General features: G+C 59.8%; 1 protein-coding gene across 1 annotated transcript in view; it reads left to right on the top strand.

The window, feature by feature from the left end:
* The first annotated feature begins 2,246 nt into the window (after positions 1–2,246).
* Positions 2,247–18,176, top strand: part of HS6ST1 (heparan sulfate 6-O-sulfotransferase 1) — a 53,491-nt gene continuing 37,561 nt past the window's right edge. The window contains exon 1 of the mRNA XM_010363428.2: positions 2,247–3,087. Coding sequence (XP_010361730.1) covers positions 2,561–3,087 — 527 coding nt within the window. The 5' untranslated portion in view covers positions 2,247–2,560. The remainder of the gene's footprint in view (positions 3,088–18,176) is intronic.

Below are 18,176 nucleotides of genomic sequence, written 5' to 3'. Positions count from 1 at the left end.
TTCAGACCCCAGAAACTCACCTACAGCTTTGGGGTCTCAGGTGCATGCACAGAGCTTCAATCAAAGTGGAAGACTGAGCAAAGTCCTGTAGCCAGCCAGGCAGATTTCCCTCCTCTTAAGAGAATTCTAGAAAGAAAGGGCTTCCTGGCTAATGTGGGTGCTCCCCATCAGCCAGGGTGGCAGGTATGAAGTTTGATTAAATAGCTCCTTCGCGGAGATGTTGCTCCATGGGTCAGGCTGCTCTGGCTCCCATTCAAGGGTGGGACCTTATCACGGGCACTTCTTCCCTGCCTGGGCCTCAGTTCCCCCTTGGGACAGTGAGATCATCACAGGGTGGGGCCATGGCCCAAGCACCGATGGCTTCGTTGGCCTTCGGAGCTGCTCCAGCTTTCCCTTGAACACTCTGGGTCCACATTCCTCCTTGGTGGCAGTGACAGTCACCAGGCACTGAGGAGTGGCCCCTGTAGACGCTCTCACTGCCCTCACTCCCGGCCTGGGGAGCTGGGGCAAGTGCAGAGGTGGGGAAGGGCAGGGCTCTGGGGCTCACAGCAGGAAACAGGATTCCAGCTCTGCTGACTCTCACGGGGTGACAGTGGTTGACCCTGGAACCAGGGTCTTAACCCCTTTGAACCTCGGTTTTCTCTTCTGTAAATGGGTATCACAGCCTACCCTCGCAGATTTGCTGATGGAATTGGAAATGACACCTCTACAGCGCCTGGCACCCAGTAGGTCTCCAAAAGAGCAGTCTTAATTATGATGTAGCACTTGGTAGAGGATTCTTATCTGGGTAAGAACATCTCGGGGGTGGACCCGGGGCAGCTGTGGTCCCCTAGGCCATACAGGAAGGCTCCCCAGGTCTCAGCCACAGACTGTGTTAAAGGGCTGCAGGCAGAAGCAGACAGGTCCAACCACACTGCAGGGCGGCCCCACCTGTGTGGGATGGGGACTGCACCCCCATCCACAGCGGATATTCTTGCAGTCCCTTTGGAAAATGCACGCCGCCCGCCCAGCTGGGTTTGGGGTGTTGGTTTTTCCAGCTCTCTGTGTTTGCTTCCGGGAGGGCTTTCTGGTGTGATCCTGTCTATGTTTAACAGCTTCACTGAGGCATAATTGACACCCGATGATCGCTTCCAGCCCCTAACAGAACGGAAGGCAGGGCACCCCCCTGCCCCGCCCCCGGCAGGACTTGATGTGGACATTGGGAGCCCAGCCTGGCCTGAACCAACACACTAGGGCCCACCGGGGCCGGCCCTGCAGCTGTGAGATCCTGGCAGGTCCCAGCCCCGCTCCTGCGCTTCCCATGGGCTGCAGCCTCCGAGTACTGCCAAAGCCCAAGCAGCGTTGAGTGGGTACCTGGCGGGAACCCCCGCCCCACGAATGCCGCGTGCTTGCCAGGCTGGCCACCGGGGCCACACGTGAGCCAAAGGGGAGCGAGGCCTCCACAGCCAGGATGGGCCCGGGCCGCCGGACTCTCCAACCGACCCACGAAAGCCAGAATCTTTGGTGGGCATTCACGATTCTTAAGAATTGGCTCAATGTTTTATAACTCTTTCATTGGAGTATAATAAACATAGAGAGGAAAAACGCACCGTGTCTGAAATTCCTTTCAAACAAGGACGGAGCCATAAAGCTGGTCCGCAGGCCTCGGCAGACAGCCCAACATCTCTTCGATGCCGGGCTGCGGAGCACTGTCCCAAAGCCAGCCGCAAGGGTGAGGGGGTCGGGCAGGAAAGGAAAGCCTCGCTTTCCCTCTCGGCTCCCGCGGTGCGCAGCCCCCGTCGCCCTGGTCCCTGAAAGTGCAGCCCAGCCGGCTAGCGTCTAACTTCAGCGCCCCAGAGTGCAAGGTCAAGGCCTTTCCTCCCGTGCGCGCTGCAGGGACGCGGGCGGCCGGGACTCGGGGAGGAGGGGTACGGACCCAGGACCCAGGCTCCAGAGGCGCCAGCCGCCGCGCCCCCCCGCCGCGGCCCCAGCCAGGAGAGCCTCCCACGCCTGGGCTCCGCGCTGCCGGTTGGTCCCCCACGCCCCTGCGGGCGGAATCACTTCCCAGTCCCCAGCTGCCCGCCTGCGAGCGGCCTTGCCACCGCAGCAGACCCTGGTCCCGCGCCCAGCACCCGCGGCGGCCCCCGGCACTCCGGGGGCGGAGCCGAGGATCGGCGCGGGCGGCGACGTCAAGAGACGCCACGGGGGCGGGCCGGGGGCGGGCCGGGGCGGGGCGGCAGCGGACTGCGGAGACGCGGCGGCGCGCGGGGCGGCGCAGAGCGTTCTCGTCGCGGAGCGAAAGGGAGCTTGCCGGTGCGGGGGGCGCGGGTCGCGCCGTGCGGGCCGGGGCCGGGAGCTGGGCCGAGCGGGAGCGGAGTCGGGCGTCGGGCCCGGGGAGCTGGGGCCGGGCGAGGAGCAGCCATGGCGCCGTGGAGGGTCGGGGCCCGAGCCGCTGCGGGCGGCCTGGGCGCCGAGTAGCCGGGCCGGGCCGGAGCGCGGGTGGCGGCGGAGGCAGCTGCGCCCGCGCCCCCCGCCCTCCCAGGCCCCGCGCCCCGCGCCCGGGCCCCGGCGATGGTGACACATGCGGCGGCGGCGCGCCGGCGGCAGGACCATGGTTGAGCGCGCCAGCAAGTTCGTGCTGGTGGTGGCGGGCTCGGTGTGCTTCATGCTCATCTTGTACCAGTACGCGGGCCCGGGACTGAGCCTGGGCGCGCCCGGCGGCCGCGCGCCGCCCGACGACCTGGACCTGTTCCCTACGCCCGATCCCCACTACGAGAAGAAGTACTACTTCCCGGTCCGCGAGCTGGAGCGCTCGCTGCGCTTCGACATGAAGGGCGACGACGTGATCGTCTTCCTGCACATCCAGAAGACGGGCGGCACCACCTTCGGCCGCCACCTCGTGCAGAACGTACGCCTTGAGGTGCCCTGCGACTGCCGGCCCGGCCAGAAGAAGTGCACCTGCTACCGGCCCAACCGCCGCGAGACTTGGCTCTTCTCCCGCTTCTCCACCGGCTGGAGCTGCGGGCTGCACGCCGACTGGACCGAGCTCACCAACTGCGTGCCCGGCGTGCTGGACCGCCGCGACTCCGCCGCGCTGCGCACGCCCAGGTGAGCGCCGGGGCGGCGGGATCCTCGCGCAGCTGCGCCCCCCTTGACCGGGCCGTATGCCCGCCGGGCAGTGCTGGGTCGACCCTGTCTTCCCCACCCGCTTCTGCCCTCTTGGGGCCCCCCACTCGCCGCCACCCCTCCCGACCTGCCGGGCGCCCGAGGCTCCCAGCTCCTCTGGTTTGGCCGGCTGTCACCGCGCTTTCTGACCTCGTTCTCACCCTCTTTTCCTTGCATGGTGCTGCCCCACTGCCGGCTTGGCTGCGCAGCGCCCGGGTTTTCTCCAGGGTCTCCGCCCGCTGCCCTCGGGCCACCTTACCTGCTGTGCGCCGTGAGGTCTGGCCCGCCGGTCTTGGGGACGCGGGCTTCTGGGTGTGTGCGTGGCCCACCTGGGGTGTTGGCTTCCCCGTGTCGCTTCGATGCTGTGGTCCCAAAAGTGCAAGGGAGAGGAGTGAGGTGCCGCCCCTGTGCCTGGAGTGCCTGCCTTCAGAGGGTGGGGGAGCTGCCAGGGAAGGGGGCTGGCTCTGCCCGCCTCCCTGCCGGTGTGTGCAGGTAGAACAAAGGCCCTGTTGACCTGGGGCTGGGGGCGGGGAGGAGGCAGTACCGCCTGTCCTCCCAGTGGGGCCTTCCAGCCAAATTCTTCCAGGCACAAGCTTGCCTGAAGAGAGGAACAAAAGCCAGCCGATGGGGGACCACCTTCCCCAGGAAGCCACCAGCCGGGATGGGGGTACCTGAGCTGGTCCAGGGAAACTGTGCTGCCACACCTCTTTCTTGAGGTCCCCCAGCCCCATGTCTGCGGGAGGTGGGGAGCACAGAGCTGAACTGCGGGAGAACACAGGGCATGGGAGGGGTGCCGGGGCAGCTCTCCTGGGAAGCCGTTTGTAGGGGAACCTGGGGTGCTGCTGGGTTCCCAGCAGTTAAAGTTGGGTTATTCGGGGCCTTCCTCCCCAAAGTCTGGGCTGGGAAGGGCCAGGAGCAGGGCTTCTTGTCTGCCTTTTGTTTCTCTTCCAAATTTGCCTTAGGGTTGAGTTTGCAGACAGGCTGGTGGTAGGAGGCTGGGTGGTTGTAGGCCTGTTGGCTGGCACTCTTGGGTCCAGAGGCTGCAGGCTCTCAGGTGTGCTTGGGGAGCCTGGAAGGTCCGGCCAGCCTGGAGCTGAGCAGAGTCCAAGTCACTGCTCCCCTGCACAGCCCTCAATCCTTGCTCTGTGGTCTTTCTCAGACTGTCAGGAAATGGGGGTCCTAGAGTTGGAGGGGCATCTTCCCACTTTCCTTTCTCCCCCCAGCCCCCACTGTATACACACACACACACACACACGCACATGCATACGCACGCACAGCAGCTCCCAGCCTGGGAGGTGATGTTCTGAGCCCCTTACGGTGACATTCTACACTTGGTGGTCACAGAACTGCCTGTCTAGGGCCCGTGAAGGATTACTTCCGGCCCAGCACTTGGTCTGCTTTGCACAGATGCCTTCCTGCTGCAGGGCCCCCCAGCCCTGGTCCAGCCGCTCTATGCTAGACTGAGCTGTGCCTGGGACTGCCGCCATGCCCCCACCGCCTTTCTGCCAGCCGGAGCAGTAGGCTTCCAGAATTGGTCACTGACCAATACCAACAGGCGCCTCCCTACCTGTGGCGGGTAAGAGGGTGGGGGCCACCCCCTTTGCCAGAGGGACTTGGATCGGCAGCCTAAGAGGAGTGCATGGAAGCTTCAGGCTGCCAAGAAGCCGGAGCCTTTGAAGCAAGCCTGCTCAGCAGAGGCCACCTCAGCCCTAGATTGCAACCAGGACACTTCCTGCAGCCCCGCATGCCTTTGGGTCCCCAAGGTGAAGGGCCTTGGCCTCCTTTCTCTGAAGTTTGTCCATGAGAGTGGGAGGACCAGATGGGGCTGATGGGGTGCCAGGTGCTGCACCAGGGCAGCCCGGCTCCCCCTGCCCAGGGAGCATGTGTGGAGCAAGAATGGAAAACACAGATGCCTCTCGCGGAGGTGGGCTGCCAGCCTGGAAACTGCTAGCTCAGCAGCATGTGGCAGGGTTGGGAGGGGCTTCCAGGGCCTTCAGGATGCCCACTCTGCCGCCCACTCTGGAAGTGGGTTGTGCTACCAGGCAGGTGACAGCATCCTGCCCCCCGAGTCCCTCTTCTCCACCTCCACTCCCTTCATTTCTGTTGCAGGCACTAGGTAGATTGCTTTTTTAATGAGCTTCCTCAGGAGGCCAAGGTAATCTTGGCTTTGTGCTGGCAGGGCCGAGCTGCACTGAGGTCCACCTGCTGAGTGCTGCCCCGCCACCTGAGTCCTCTGGCCCAGGCTGAGGCTAGACTAAGCTGCTGTGCTGTGGCAGTTGGGATGCGCTTCCCCCATCTGCCCAGGGACCCAGCAACTCTCTGTCAGGGGCAGTGCCCGTCCCTGCTGGGGTGCCTGGTGTTAAGTGGGCTTGGTGTCAGGAGACTCAGGTGTCACCCTGGCCCTCCTGCGATGTCTTCACTCTGACTCTGCACTGCCCTCTCCATGTTCTCTGGGAACAGACTCTCTTTTCCTCCTGTCTCCCCATCTCCCTGCCCAAGGCTGGCTCCTGGAACCTCTCCGCCAAGCCCCTCCCATCCCCTGCCGCGGTTTGTGAGGACCTCAGTGGGGCCTGTGGTGCGCGTAAGAGAGGTGGGGCTCTTCCCGGCTGCCAGCCTCCCCATTGCTTAGCATCAGCCTGGGCTGCTCTGAGCTGGGCGTACACTCAGGTGACACATGGAGATGGACAGGATTTTGACATCTTCCTGGAATATGGTTTGGAACTTCTAGTGGCTGTTAGTGCTTGGCTGCCTTGGTAGAGAGAAACGATTGTGAGCAGAGCGTTGGCGGGTCCCTCTTTGGTCCTGTGTTCACTGTGGCGGCTGCCTCATCTGCCAGCATCAGCCAGGGTGCTTGTAAGACTGTCCTGGAAGGACGTTTGCTGGCTGGCCTTGAAGAGGTGTGGCCATCCCCAGGCAGCAGCCAAATAGCCAACCATTCTAGGGACCACTCGGTTAGAATGTCTCAGCACCCCATGCTCTGCTGTCGCTCAGAGGGTCCGGACGGTGCTCCAGAGCCAGAACCTCCCCCCTTCCTCTTCCCGTCTGCCTGAAGGCAACACAGCGGGAGGCATGGTCAAGGTCTTGCCTGGGCCACCCTGGAAATGTCCCTGAGATCATGTAGGCTTCATTTGGAGCCATGGAGGGCATCTGGAGCCCAAGTGTGGCGTCTGGGCCACCTTGGCCGGGGTCCCGGGCCCAGCTCACATCCTCTCTGCACCAGGGCCTCTGTGGAGCCCTCAGTGGGCTCGAAGCCTCTGTGACATTGCCCTACAGAGACAATGCTTCCTTGCAGGAGGGATGGCGCAGGAGCCCGCAGGTTCATGATGTGCCCTCTCGGTGCCTGCAGCCTCACCTTTGACCTGCCCTCCATGATCCTGAAGCCTTCTCAGACTCCGGAAATCCGCCTGGTGCTGGGCCTGTGTGCCCCTCACCCAGTGTGCCTGCTCTCCTCTTCCACTGCTCTGCCTGCTCCTCCCCTCCCTTCGGTCTCTGCTCAGATGCCCCTTCCTCCAGGAAGCCTTCCCTGGCTTTCTGTTCCTAGACTCCCCTGTTGCCTTAGGCGACTCAACTGCTCTCCCATCTGCCACCCTGGCACCTGCACAGTGCATTGGCACTGCTGTGGCCTGATGCTGAATAGGCACTGCCCTCTTGCTGGCACCGTGAGGATGTTTTTTCTTCCTGGGCTCTGCAGGATCTGGGCTCTGTCCCTGCCCTTTCCCTGTGACTCAAGTTCACAGAGTCAGCCTTGAGTGTCATGCTGTTCCCGGAGAACCTGGGGGGCTCTTTGGTGAGGCAGAGCAGTGGGGGTGGGCTTAGATAAGAACCTTTGTTTCTGTGGCACACGACAGTTCCCACCCTGCCTTCATAATCTGTTTCTTCTTTGAGATCAAGGGACAAACCCTCATCTGCCGTGATGGGGACAGATGTTATCCAGAGCATGTGACTGGGGCCAATGAACAGGACCTGGGGACCGGGCTGGGGGTGTCACTGCCGCCTGCATTGCCTAGAGAGTCCTTTGGTTAAGATGAGAAGGGAATCTGTGGTTAAGATGCTCCTAGATTTTCACTAAAAACATTTTTTTAAAAAAAGTCCTTTTTTAAAGCAGACACATGATAAGGCAAACTTACCAATGGTTTGGTGACAGGATCATTTTCTTTTTTTTTTTTTTTTTTTTTTTTTTTTTTTTGAGATGGAGTCTTGCTTTATCGCCCAGGCTGGAGTGCAGTGGCGCGATCTCGGCTCACTGCAAGCTCCGCCTCCCGGGTTCACGCCATTCTCCTGCCTCAGCCTCCCAAGTAGCTGGGACTACAGGCGACCGCCACCAGGCCTGGCTAAGTTTTTGTATTTTTAGTAGAGACGGGGTTTCACCGTGTTAGCCAGGATGGTCTCGATCTCCTGACCTTGTGATCCGCCTGCCTCGGCCTCCCAAAGTGCTGGGATTACAGGTGTGAGCCACCGCACCCAGCCTGGTGACAGGATCATTTTCAGTGGTCCTCTGGCTTGGGAGATCATTTCCGTCATGCTGCTCTGGTGGTCTTCAAGCCAGAGTTTCCTGTCCTAGGCACTTCATCCATAAAAGCCCTGGGGACTCCTGCTCCTGCGTCAGAGAGCCCCGGTCCCAGAGAGTGCAGTGCCCGCCTGGGTCCCCAGGGCCTGGAAATCCAGGTGTCTTCCTCAGCGGGAGTTCTGGCTGCCATGGGGGGGGAGTGGCCACATTGGGTCTGGCGTCCTCCAGGGCCTGGTTTTGTCGTCCTTTCAGGACTTGGAGGCTTTTTCTTTCACGCCCCCTTTGTTGTGGTTCTAATGATTGTTTGGTAGGTGAGTGGGAGGAAAGTAGGAGGCAGAGGAAGAAAAGGAAAATCTTCCATTCGCCATGCATGGTTTTTCCACTGTAATTGAAGCCATCGTATAAATTACACCATAAATGTCATCTGTTGTCATTAAAAACTTAATATTTGAGTGGCTGCAGCTGCTCCGCTCTGGGTGTGCCACCGCTGGCTGCCAGTGGGTGAGCGTGCAGGTTGCCCATTCTGTACTCGGTGGGGACTGCTGCAGGACTGCTCCTTGTGTGTGAATATTCCGCTTAGCTCTGGTTTCCTTTGGTGATTCCTGGGAGTGGAATTTCTGAGTTGAATAGTCTGAATGTTTTACTGCTGTCGGTGGAAATGTTACCTTCCTCTTCAGAACACCCACTCCCGGTGTGCTCCCACCTGTGGTCTGTGAGCACCCACGTCAGGGACACGCTCATTGGTACTGAATAGCATGTGAAAATTTTTTTTTGAGATGGAGTCCCACTCTGTCCAGTGCAGTCTGGACCATGGCATGATCTCAGCTCACTGCAACCTCTGCCTACCGGTTTCAAGCAATTGTCCTGCCTCAGCCTCCCACGTAGCTGGGATTACAGTGCCCGTCACCACACCTGGCTAATTTTTTTATATCTTTAGTAGAGACGGGATTTCACCATGTTGACCAGGCTAGTCTCGAACTTGGGACCTCAGGTGATCTGCCCACCTTCGCCTGTGAGAGTGCTGGGATGACAGGTGTGAGCCACCGTGCTAGCCTATTGTGAATTTCTTTTTTAATTTATTTTCTTCAATCACCAAAAAGTGCCAATCTCTGGTTTTTATTGCAAAGCCTTGCCCCATGAGTGCACCCTCAGGGTGGCCCATCTGTGTAGGGCGCTTGGGAGCAGCCGTGCCCAGTCACCCACATGTCCTCACCTGCTCACAGGTGACTGAGTTTCACCTGTGCAGTTCCCAGGGACCTGGGGTGCACCCTCTCTGGGTGCCCATCACTGTCCCACGTGGCATTTTGTGGGACTGAATTCCGCCTCTCTGAGGAACAGACGTGACAAGCCATGGGGGCGTGTAGAGAGGCTGGCAGGGTGACTCTTGTCCCATGAGTGCTTAACAGGCACTTAGAATGGGTCATCTTTGGACCCGGGACTCCCACAAGACAAGTATATGAAGATCGGCCCCATTTTCCACACAAGGAAGTCAGGCCCCAGAGAAGGTGGAGAACGTGTCAGCCCCTCAGCCTGGAGGGCCAGGAGCTAGCATGTGGACATCTGTCTGTCTGTCCTGAAGGCTGTATGCCGCACCCAGCCCTCTGCTCCCGGCAACCCCTGCATGCCTGTGGAAGGCTGTCTGCAGGCGGTAACGATTGCCACCGGCCCAGGCCAGCCAGATGCAGAACACCGGGGCTTCTGAGACCTGGGCAGACACGGGCAGTTTCACATGTAGGCCTGTGTTGTTGCGTTGACTGGAAGACATCTGGCAGCCTTCGCTCAGAGCAGAAGGACGGGCATCATGCCTGGGCTCTGGGCTCTGCAAAGGTAGTGCTGGTGAGGCTGCCTGAGAGTCGGCCCCCTGGCAGCAGAGACTGCCCATGGCGGTGCTTGACTTCTGGCGCAGTGTGGCCAGCCTCTTCTGCCACCTCCCCGTAAGATCGGGCTCTTTTCAGGTACTCCTCTGGTCCTGCACCGCCGATGCCACCACCAGCCCAGGGAGGCTCAGCCGTGCAGGAGGCAGTGCTGTGAGCGTGTGTGGGTGCAGTTGGGTCTAGGCCATCCCTCTGCTCCTATGTCCTTGCTCTGCCCCAGTGGGTGCTGGAGGGTGAGGAGGTGGGAAGCCCAGGAGTCTCCCCAACCCCTCAGCTTCCCTCTCTGGGTGCCATCACCATCCCACATAGCATTTTGTGGGGCTGAATTCCCCTATGAAAGACTGGGGGGTGTTTCTGGGTCAGACCTCGAGCATCACGGAGGCAGCAGGACTGGGCTCAACCCCCACTTGGTGGTAGCATCTGGTGGGTCTTTCGGGTTTGAGGCAGGAAGAGCGTGAGAAGCAGAGCTCTGGGGAGCAGTTACTGAGTGGTGGCATGCGGGGCCCCGTCAGAGGGAAACCCCACTGGAAGGGCTGCATGATTCAGGCAGGAAGCAGACTCGGGCCATCCCCTGCCAGCTGCTTTTCAGGCACTTCTCTGCAGCCACCTGGACACTCACTGGCACCTGCTCTCCTGTCCTTGAGGCCCACTCCACACGGCAGCACTTATAGGTGAGGTGACATTTTGTTTGCAAAAAGGTTTTCATCTCTTAAGGCCATTGTTCTGTTGCCTTTTCAGAGACTCAGTTGGCTCTTTCTATGAAGATTTGCTGTGTGTTTTGGGTTTGGGTGGGGTATGTTATGCTGAAAAAATAGGTCTAGACCTAGGGGATAAAGTTGCTCCACCCAAATGACAGTAAGCTGGTGGCAGCAAGAGGTGTGGGCTGCAGTACCATGAGGGCAAAACCACACACAGGGTTTTGCAGGATGAGCGGGGTGTGCAATAGAAGCCGCACTTGGAAAGCACAGTTGGGTTTCAGACACAGCATCCGAGTCCCGGCCAGTCACAGCAAGAGGGGGCAGTGGAGATGGGACGGCATGAGTGGAGACAGGCCCCTGCATGCAGGCCGGTTGCTTTCTGACTGTGGGACTTGTGGCCTCATCTCTCTGTTCCTTTCCTGAAAGTGCCTCTTTCCTGATAGGGCATTGTCCCAAGTCCCCAGCTTGCAAGGGCTGTCGTTTTGGAAAAACATGGCAGGTACATGCCCACGCAGGAGCATTCAAGTGCTGATCGCAGACCACCCAGCCCAGGGTAGAGGCTGTCAGAGGGCATTTAGGATCAGCAGATGGGTGGAGGGAGGCTGTCCAGTCACCAGAGACCACACACATCCTACCCCAGCCGTGGTGTGAAGCTGGGGCTGTTTTCCTTGACCATGGAGCGAAAACCATCCAGGACAGCTCTCCCCCTCCACGCCACCAGCTGCTCCTGAGCCAGCTCTGTGGGTGCTGGGAGCTGCGCTAAGGATTTGCACCCGTCCCTGCCAGCCTGTGGCCTGCTGCTGCCATGGTGCCCCTGCCCTGAACTCCCTCCAGGGCGCAGGACCTCTGGGGCCTCACACCCACCCCACTGTTGGTTCTTGATTCCTTGACTCACACAGTGTGTGCTCCGGGGCTGGGGCTGGGGCCTGGCTCCCTGGGGTGGGGGGGGGGTGCCTGTGGGGGTGACATGCCCCACGTTCCACAAGGCCACCTCGGGAGCTCTTGGGTCCTCTCTGTGCAGACCAGGCCCTGAGGCTGCGGTGGAGGGCAGGGAATCCGTAGGGACTCAGCTGTCTGCTCAGGCCCTGGGATGTGTGTTGGGTGGGCTTCTTCTGGAAAGTTCTGCTGAGAGTCCAAGGAAGAGAGGAGTGCCCTGGGCGGCCCCTCCTACCTTGTGACTGGAGCCCGTGGGTCTCATGGGCCCAGGTAGATATCTGTCTGAGCCTCAGTCTTCCCATCTCTAAAAGGGGGTGGCAGTCTGCTATTTGGTTCTGTAGAGGAACCAGTGATTTGTTAACCCGTGACCCCGTGACCGCATGATCCCTCAGCCCCGGACTGTGTCCGTGCCTTATGGGAGCCATGGCCACTCATAACCCTTTGGCATTCCGTAGCCTAGTGCAGGCCCAGTTCCTCATCTGGAGAGCGAGCCGTCAGCAGCTGTCCACGCGCCATGGGGAGACTGGCTGCGGGGCCAAGGCTTCAGTGAGAGACAGCTCCCGACGGCCTGCACCTGGCCTGCCTTTGAAGGCCACACGTGACCAGCGCAGCTGCCTAGGATTGTTTACACAGAGAACAGTAAAAGGCCCAACAGGAGGGCCGTCAGAGCAAACCACTAATTGTCTGGAAAGATACAAACTGGAGAGATTGAAGCTCTGGAGTTAATTGTTTACGAAGCCTTGAAGGCCACAGAGGTCAGTGGCCGTGGGTGACCGTCCCCGCTGGTCATGGGCAGGGGCAGGGGCCTGTTATCTCCCTGTGACAGGGCCTCCTGCTGAGGCAGGCCTGGTCCTTGTCCAGGATCCCAGTTGTTCCCTAGGAGTGGCTCTCCACTGGTCAGCCCAGGCCGCTGCTCGGAAGTTGTGTCAGGTGGACATTGGAACGTCCGATCTCTGGGGCCAGCCCAGTTTGCATTCTAGCTCTGGCCCCTTTCCCGCCTAGAGAAGTTGGGAATACTCAGCCTTGTTTTCTTTTCCTGCCTCATGGATTGGTGGGAGATGAGAGTCCACTCTGTAAGCTCCACGCCATCCTTCACCCTCCACAGCAAACAGGGGCAGAAGGTTCTATGGATAACCCAGCAACAAGGAGGGCAGGCAAGGCTGGCCAGGACCCACCTCGGGGCTGGGGAACCCCAGGACCATACCAGGGGTGGCAGCAGAGCAAAAGAGAGGCCCCAGGCTTGCAGCCAGGCCAGCTGGGCCAAATCCTGGCTTTGCATCTCACAGGTTTCTGCAGCTCAGGCTCCCCATCTGTAAAATGGGCATACTGATAGTGCCTGTGCAGTACGTAGGCACTTGGAGTTGCACCCACAGTTCCACTGTGGCCTCTGTACTGTAAGAGGCTATAATGTGGCCCATCTCTCCTGGAGACAGGGAAGAGACCTCCAGAGCCAGCTAGGAAGTCAGCTCTTGTTCTCACTCCATGAATCGGTTGGTTTGCAGGGAGCTTCCCGCAAAGCAGCTGAAGTCTGTGCAGGTTGGGTCCTGTTATCTGGGACATCACCAAGCATCATCACTGGCCTTCCAACCTGGAGCATGTTGTCCTTTGGCTGTGGGGGTCTCCTGCTTACCTTGGGCTATGGCCTTGGGACCACCCAGTGCCTTCCTGACTGTGCCCACTTGACAAAAGGCTTTCTCTACCAGGATCTCCAGAAAGCTGTGGCCCTCCCTGGCCAGCAGCCAGGATTCAGAGACTGTGCACGTCTTTCCTGGTGCCCAGGTCGTGAGACCCTGTGGGTGGCAGCCCGACCCCACCCCCAGCCATCTGAGAACCTCGAGACCCAACCAAGAGGAACTCAGGGTCAAGAGGAGGAAGGGGTGGGTGCCGCGTGATGCTGGCCCTGCACAGAGGCCCGCCTGGCTGAGGGCCCAGGCCTTGTTCCTCAGATGCAGTGGTTCCTCCCTTCCCTGGACCCCACCAGCTGCTGTCGCCCCTACAGGGCATCTCCGGGGGTGTAACTGGGGAGCCCTGTGGAGTTTCACCTCTGTTCCCACTGCAGCCTCAGAGCTGGGTGCGGCTCGCAGGTGAAGACCCCGTGCCCTGTGCTCCGCCCCTCCCCTGCCTCCCCGCAGCCTCGCTCAGCACCGCTGTCCTGCGTTTCACGTGTTTCCTGCCCTTGTGTTTATGCTTTCGCTGTAGATGTGTGTATTCCTTAAACGATACACACTGCCATTTTGATGTTACTAATTTTCCAGAACCCTCATCAAACTCTGCTTGACCTTCTGCACCTTGCTGTCTTCACTAAGCCTTGTTTTGAGATCTATCCCTGTTGGTCCCTGACACGCATGTTTAATTCATTGACTGCTGGACTTCACATCAAGGTAGTCCAGACGGATCTGTGCTTGGTTCCGATGCAGCTGCGGGGAGCGTTTCACTTTGGCTATCACAGTCCAGGTGCGGCCACGGTGCTCGCTCACCGTCCTTGTGTGTCCCTAGGAGTGTGTCAGAGGGAGGTTCTCCTCACCACCATGCTGTGCCTGTGGTTCCCCGTTGTTTGGGTGGGCACACTTGGCTCATTTCTGCCAGGCCAGGAGCCAGGAAATGGGACCTCTGTGGTCTTAGTGCATGTTTCCCCCTGGCGGAGAGATGGCATCTCACCATGTGTTTATTGGCCACTGAGGTCTCCTCCACCGACCTGTCCATGTCTTCGGCCTGTTTTCCCTGCAGCGTTGTTTATTCTTTGCATATTGGTCTGGAAGGGTTCTTTATGTGTCCTGTGTCGGCTTCTATGGGTAGCATGCTGCCGGCTTCTCTCCTCCTGCTCATCGTTTCTCCGTGTGTGGGGTTGGGCCTGTGGCATCCCAGTGCCTGCACCAGGTAAGGCTAGGCTGGCCCAGGCACATCCCATCCTCCAGCTGAGGCAGATGCCCAGAAGAGGTATGCCTGCTGACCTCTGAACTCCATGGGACCCTGCTGGCGGTGAGAGCTCAGCCGGGGACTTGTTAGTATGAGCGGGTGGACAGATGGCAGCTGTGTAGCATCCTCCCTGCAGCACGCACCCTCCAGGGCTTTCCCTGGAGACCCTCAGTAGTGCCCACATTGGCACCTGCATGGCCCCGAGCCCAGGAAGACCAGACAAGCAGGCCCTGTGCCAGGGCCCCTCACAGCGATTTTGCCCCATGTATTGGGGTCCCTTTGAGATTGAGTTGGAAGGAAACCCAACTAAAACCAGCTAAAACCAGAGCCTGGAACCCACAGCTCTGAAGTCACAGGGCCACCCCACCCCAACTCCCAGTGAAAATCTGGGTGGGCCTTTCCCAGAGTGAAGCCTGCCTGTGTCACCCCCCAGCCCTGCCAGGGAGCTGGATGTCCACACCCTGTGCCTCAGCCTCCCCCCATGACACTGACGACACTGCTGTCTGTGCCTCCAGCCTGGTGTCTGGCCCTGCCCTCAGTCCCCAGGCCCCTTGGACACCGTCTGCTGCGGGAGCACCCAGGGCTGCCCTTGTGGGACACTGCTCTGTGGATGAAGCTTCTCGCACCCCCTCGGAAAGGAGCGGGGAGGTGGCAGCCCCTTCATCATCCCAGCCTTGGAATGTGCCCCAGCCCCATATTTGTGGCACCCCTGCTGTCGTGCCCCTCTGGCCTCAGACAGAAAGGCCTACACATCGCCGTCCACCTGAGAATTAGAAAGCGCCTTCTGCTGTAGGGCTTGCAGGAACAACTGTTTGCAGCCCCTAGGCAGCAGGGGTAGCATCTCCCATCTGAGTTATGAGCTTTGGAGGCTCCTGTGTAAATATTTACCTCTCTGGAGCATTGATGACCTTGGGTGATTGGGATCTGTAAGCACTGAGGTTTTGTGTTTACGTCATCATGGCCAGGGTGGGGTGGGGGTGTCGTCCTGAAGCAGGGAGCCGGGCTGCGGAGTGTGCAGCTGCATTCTCCCTGGAATCCTGGTCCACATTCCCTGGCAGGGAAATCTTCGCAGCGGTGCAGCCACGTCCTCCAGCCCAACCACAGCTGACGGAGGGAAGGCCAGGGAAGGCGCTCTCCTGTGGGGTGATGCCAGTGTGGTGGCACTGCTGAGGAGCGGAGGCACAAAGGAGGGCATTCCTGTCCCAAGGGTGCAGTCTGGGAGCAGAGAGGGGCTGTGACCGACTGCCACCCACTCCAGGCCAGGCCAGTCTCATTCAGGCCTCACTGTCAGAGGCCCCGTTTTGCAGATGAGTAAACTGAGACTCAAAGAGCCTAACTAACTCATCACCTAAGGTCACCGGTGGCAGAGCTGGGATTCCCACACAGGCCTGTGCCTCCAGGATTTCCCCCAAACTCCTCCCAGTGACAAGGTGCAGGCAGGTCACTCCCCAGAGTGGGGAGCCAGGCGTCAGCCAGGCATGGGGCTCATGTCCACCACGGTCCCTGCCTCTGGGAGGGTAACGCAGCTGTTCTGTGAGTGGTGGGCTCTCCAGGGAGCCCAGGATGGTGCAGGGACCCTGGGCAGGTCCTAAGGGACCGCCGGCCCACCCTCCTCAAAGTCCAGCAGAATGAGTGGCCACCTGCTGGAAGCAGCTGTCACCAGGTGTGATGCGTCAGCTCCCCTGAGAGGATCAAGGGCAGGCAGAGCAGATGGTCTCCCGGGGAGTTGAGAGGGTTGTGATGTCACCTGTAAGGAGAGGCCCTGCCCAGGCACTAAGCCAGGGAGAAGGTGGGCCCCAGAGTGAGAGCGGGTTCCAGCTGTGCCTGAAGAACAAGGGCCTCAATGGGCCAGGCTCCAACCCTTGCCACAGCCTCCTTCCTTCCCGCCCACCGCAGCCCCCAGGGCTCCAGGCCCCTCCTCTCCTGCCTCTGTTCCCTCCTGGCAGGGAGGAAGGTGAGCAGGTCTGAGCAGTTGGTTTTGCTCACGCAAGTCCAGACAGGGCTGCTTGTCGGCCCACATCCTGAACCCTGCAAAAGTATAGGCCTCCCAAGTCATGCTTTAACCATCCAAGCAGGCCCGTCGGGAAGTCAAGCCCGGCAAGGAGGGGTTTGTTCCTCTGCTTTCCTGGAAGCTGGGCTGGCAACCTTCCTAGCAGAGAACATTGTTCTTATAAAGTAGAGGGGTGTCAGCTTTCACCCAGTGGGTAAAAGGCAGGTAGTGGGACTGGTATGGCTGTTCCAGGACAGGAGCAAACCCCCATCCTTAAGCAAGTGGGTCAGATGGGGACCCAGGCAGGCAGTGGGTCAGGCCAGCACAGGCTGGAGAATCCCAGAATGGAGAGCTTAGGAGGCCTTCATAGCAGGGAGCCGCCTCCTGCCTGACATTGACCCTGTGCATTCCACACAGATCACAGGTGCGGCCCTGGGCCACCAGGAAGACCCTGGGGACCACGTTCCATGGTTTGCCACAGAGCCAGGGGATGATGGCCTGCAAGTGTGTGTGGCTGCTCAGTCACCCGCCCTCCCCAGTGCAGCCCAGCCCGGCCCAGGTGCAGGAGAGGAAGGCAGCCGCTCCTGAGTGTCGTGAGATGCTGAGTGCTCCGGGGTGGGTCCTCTCACTGACCCAGTGAGGGCTGCCACTGCTGTGCAGCACTGCTGTGAGCTCTCTGATGGGACAGTGTCCCTGGCACTGTCCTCTGGTACCTGGGTGCCTCCATATCTTCCAGTGGCAGAAGGGTTTTGGGCAGCATCTGCCTGCAGTGACTATGTGCATTGCTGCAGTGCTGGGCTCCTCTCCCGAGGGGACCCGCGGGCAGAGGTCACCAGCCAGCCCAGGGACCTTTCTGGAGTCCTTTGCAGCTGTCCGTTAGCAAGGCAGCCTCCAAGGGATGCCAGGGCCATGCAGTCTGTGACAGGCACTTGTTTCGTCCTCCTGCCCCTTAACCAAAGACAACTTAGCACCCAGGCAGTGGTCCTTGTCCTGAGGGGCTAGAGGCCCTACTCTCACCAGGCCTGTACCACGCACCATCTCCGTCCCTGGGGAGCACCCACACGGGGGAGACCCAGCTTCTGAAGGCTCGGACACACTTCCAGAGGATGAACATGGCTGGCAGCATCCCCTGGGGTAGGGGTCAGGGAGGGGAGCTGTATTAGGGTTCTCCAGAGGGACAGAACTTACAGGATATATAGAGGCAGGTGAGAGAGGATTTATTAGGGGAATTGGCTTATGCAATTAGGGAGACTGAGATGACCCGAGATCTGCCATCTGCAAGCTCGAGAACCAGGGAAGCCAGCAAGGAGGCTTAGTCCAAGGCCAAAGGCCTGAGAACCTGGGGGCTGCAGTGTTAGGTCCCAGAGCCCAAAGGCCTGAGAACCTGGAGTTCTGATGTCCAAGGGCAGAAGATGGGTGTCCCAGCTCCAGAAGAGAGAGGAGATTCGCCCTTCCTCCACCCTCTTGTTCTGCTGAGGCGTGTGGTAGGTGGGAAGATCCCTGCTCACATTGGAGAAGGCGGTCAAACTTTCTCAATCCACCGATTCAAATGCCAGTCACAGACACACCCAGAAACAAAGCTTTACCAGCAATCTTGGTGTCTCTTAACCCAGTGAAGTTGACACCTAAAAGCCACCACAGTGGCCTTTGAGTGAGGACCTGAGCACCCACACTGGGCTGCAGTGGCATTCTCCCAAGGGAGCCTCAGCCGTTTATTTCTAGGCACCTCCCAGATGTCCCCTTTAGCAGGCAGGCTGGATGTCATGAAGCGGAAGGACGTTGGCAGGGCCAGCTGGTGGCACGTGCCCACCTGACGGGGCTGCCCAACGGTGTCCCCCCACCGTGGACCCAGGAGCATCTGGGCCAGACAGGTGCATGTGCAGGTGGGACTGGAAGCTCAGGGTTTGGGGTGATTGGGTGCTAGACCTGGAAACTATGTTTTAGATACTTCTCTTCCGTTTTGTTCTTACTGTAACAGTAATGCATGTTGATTCTAGAACCTGTTCTCCAGCACAGAGGCACTACACAGAGCTGTCCCCAGCCCTCAGGCGGCCCCGTGGGTGCTGTGCTGTTAGGGTCAAGGTCAACCCACTCACAACTTCTCCACATGG

Source organism: Rhinopithecus roxellana, chromosome 14 (assembly GCF_007565055.1).
Source record: "Rhinopithecus roxellana isolate Shanxi Qingling chromosome 14, ASM756505v1, whole genome shotgun sequence".
Classification (NCBI taxonomy): domain Eukaryota; kingdom Metazoa; phylum Chordata; class Mammalia; order Primates; family Cercopithecidae; genus Rhinopithecus; species Rhinopithecus roxellana.
The sequence above is the reverse complement of the archived record's forward strand: the minus strand, read 5'-3'. Positions and strand labels throughout refer to the sequence as shown.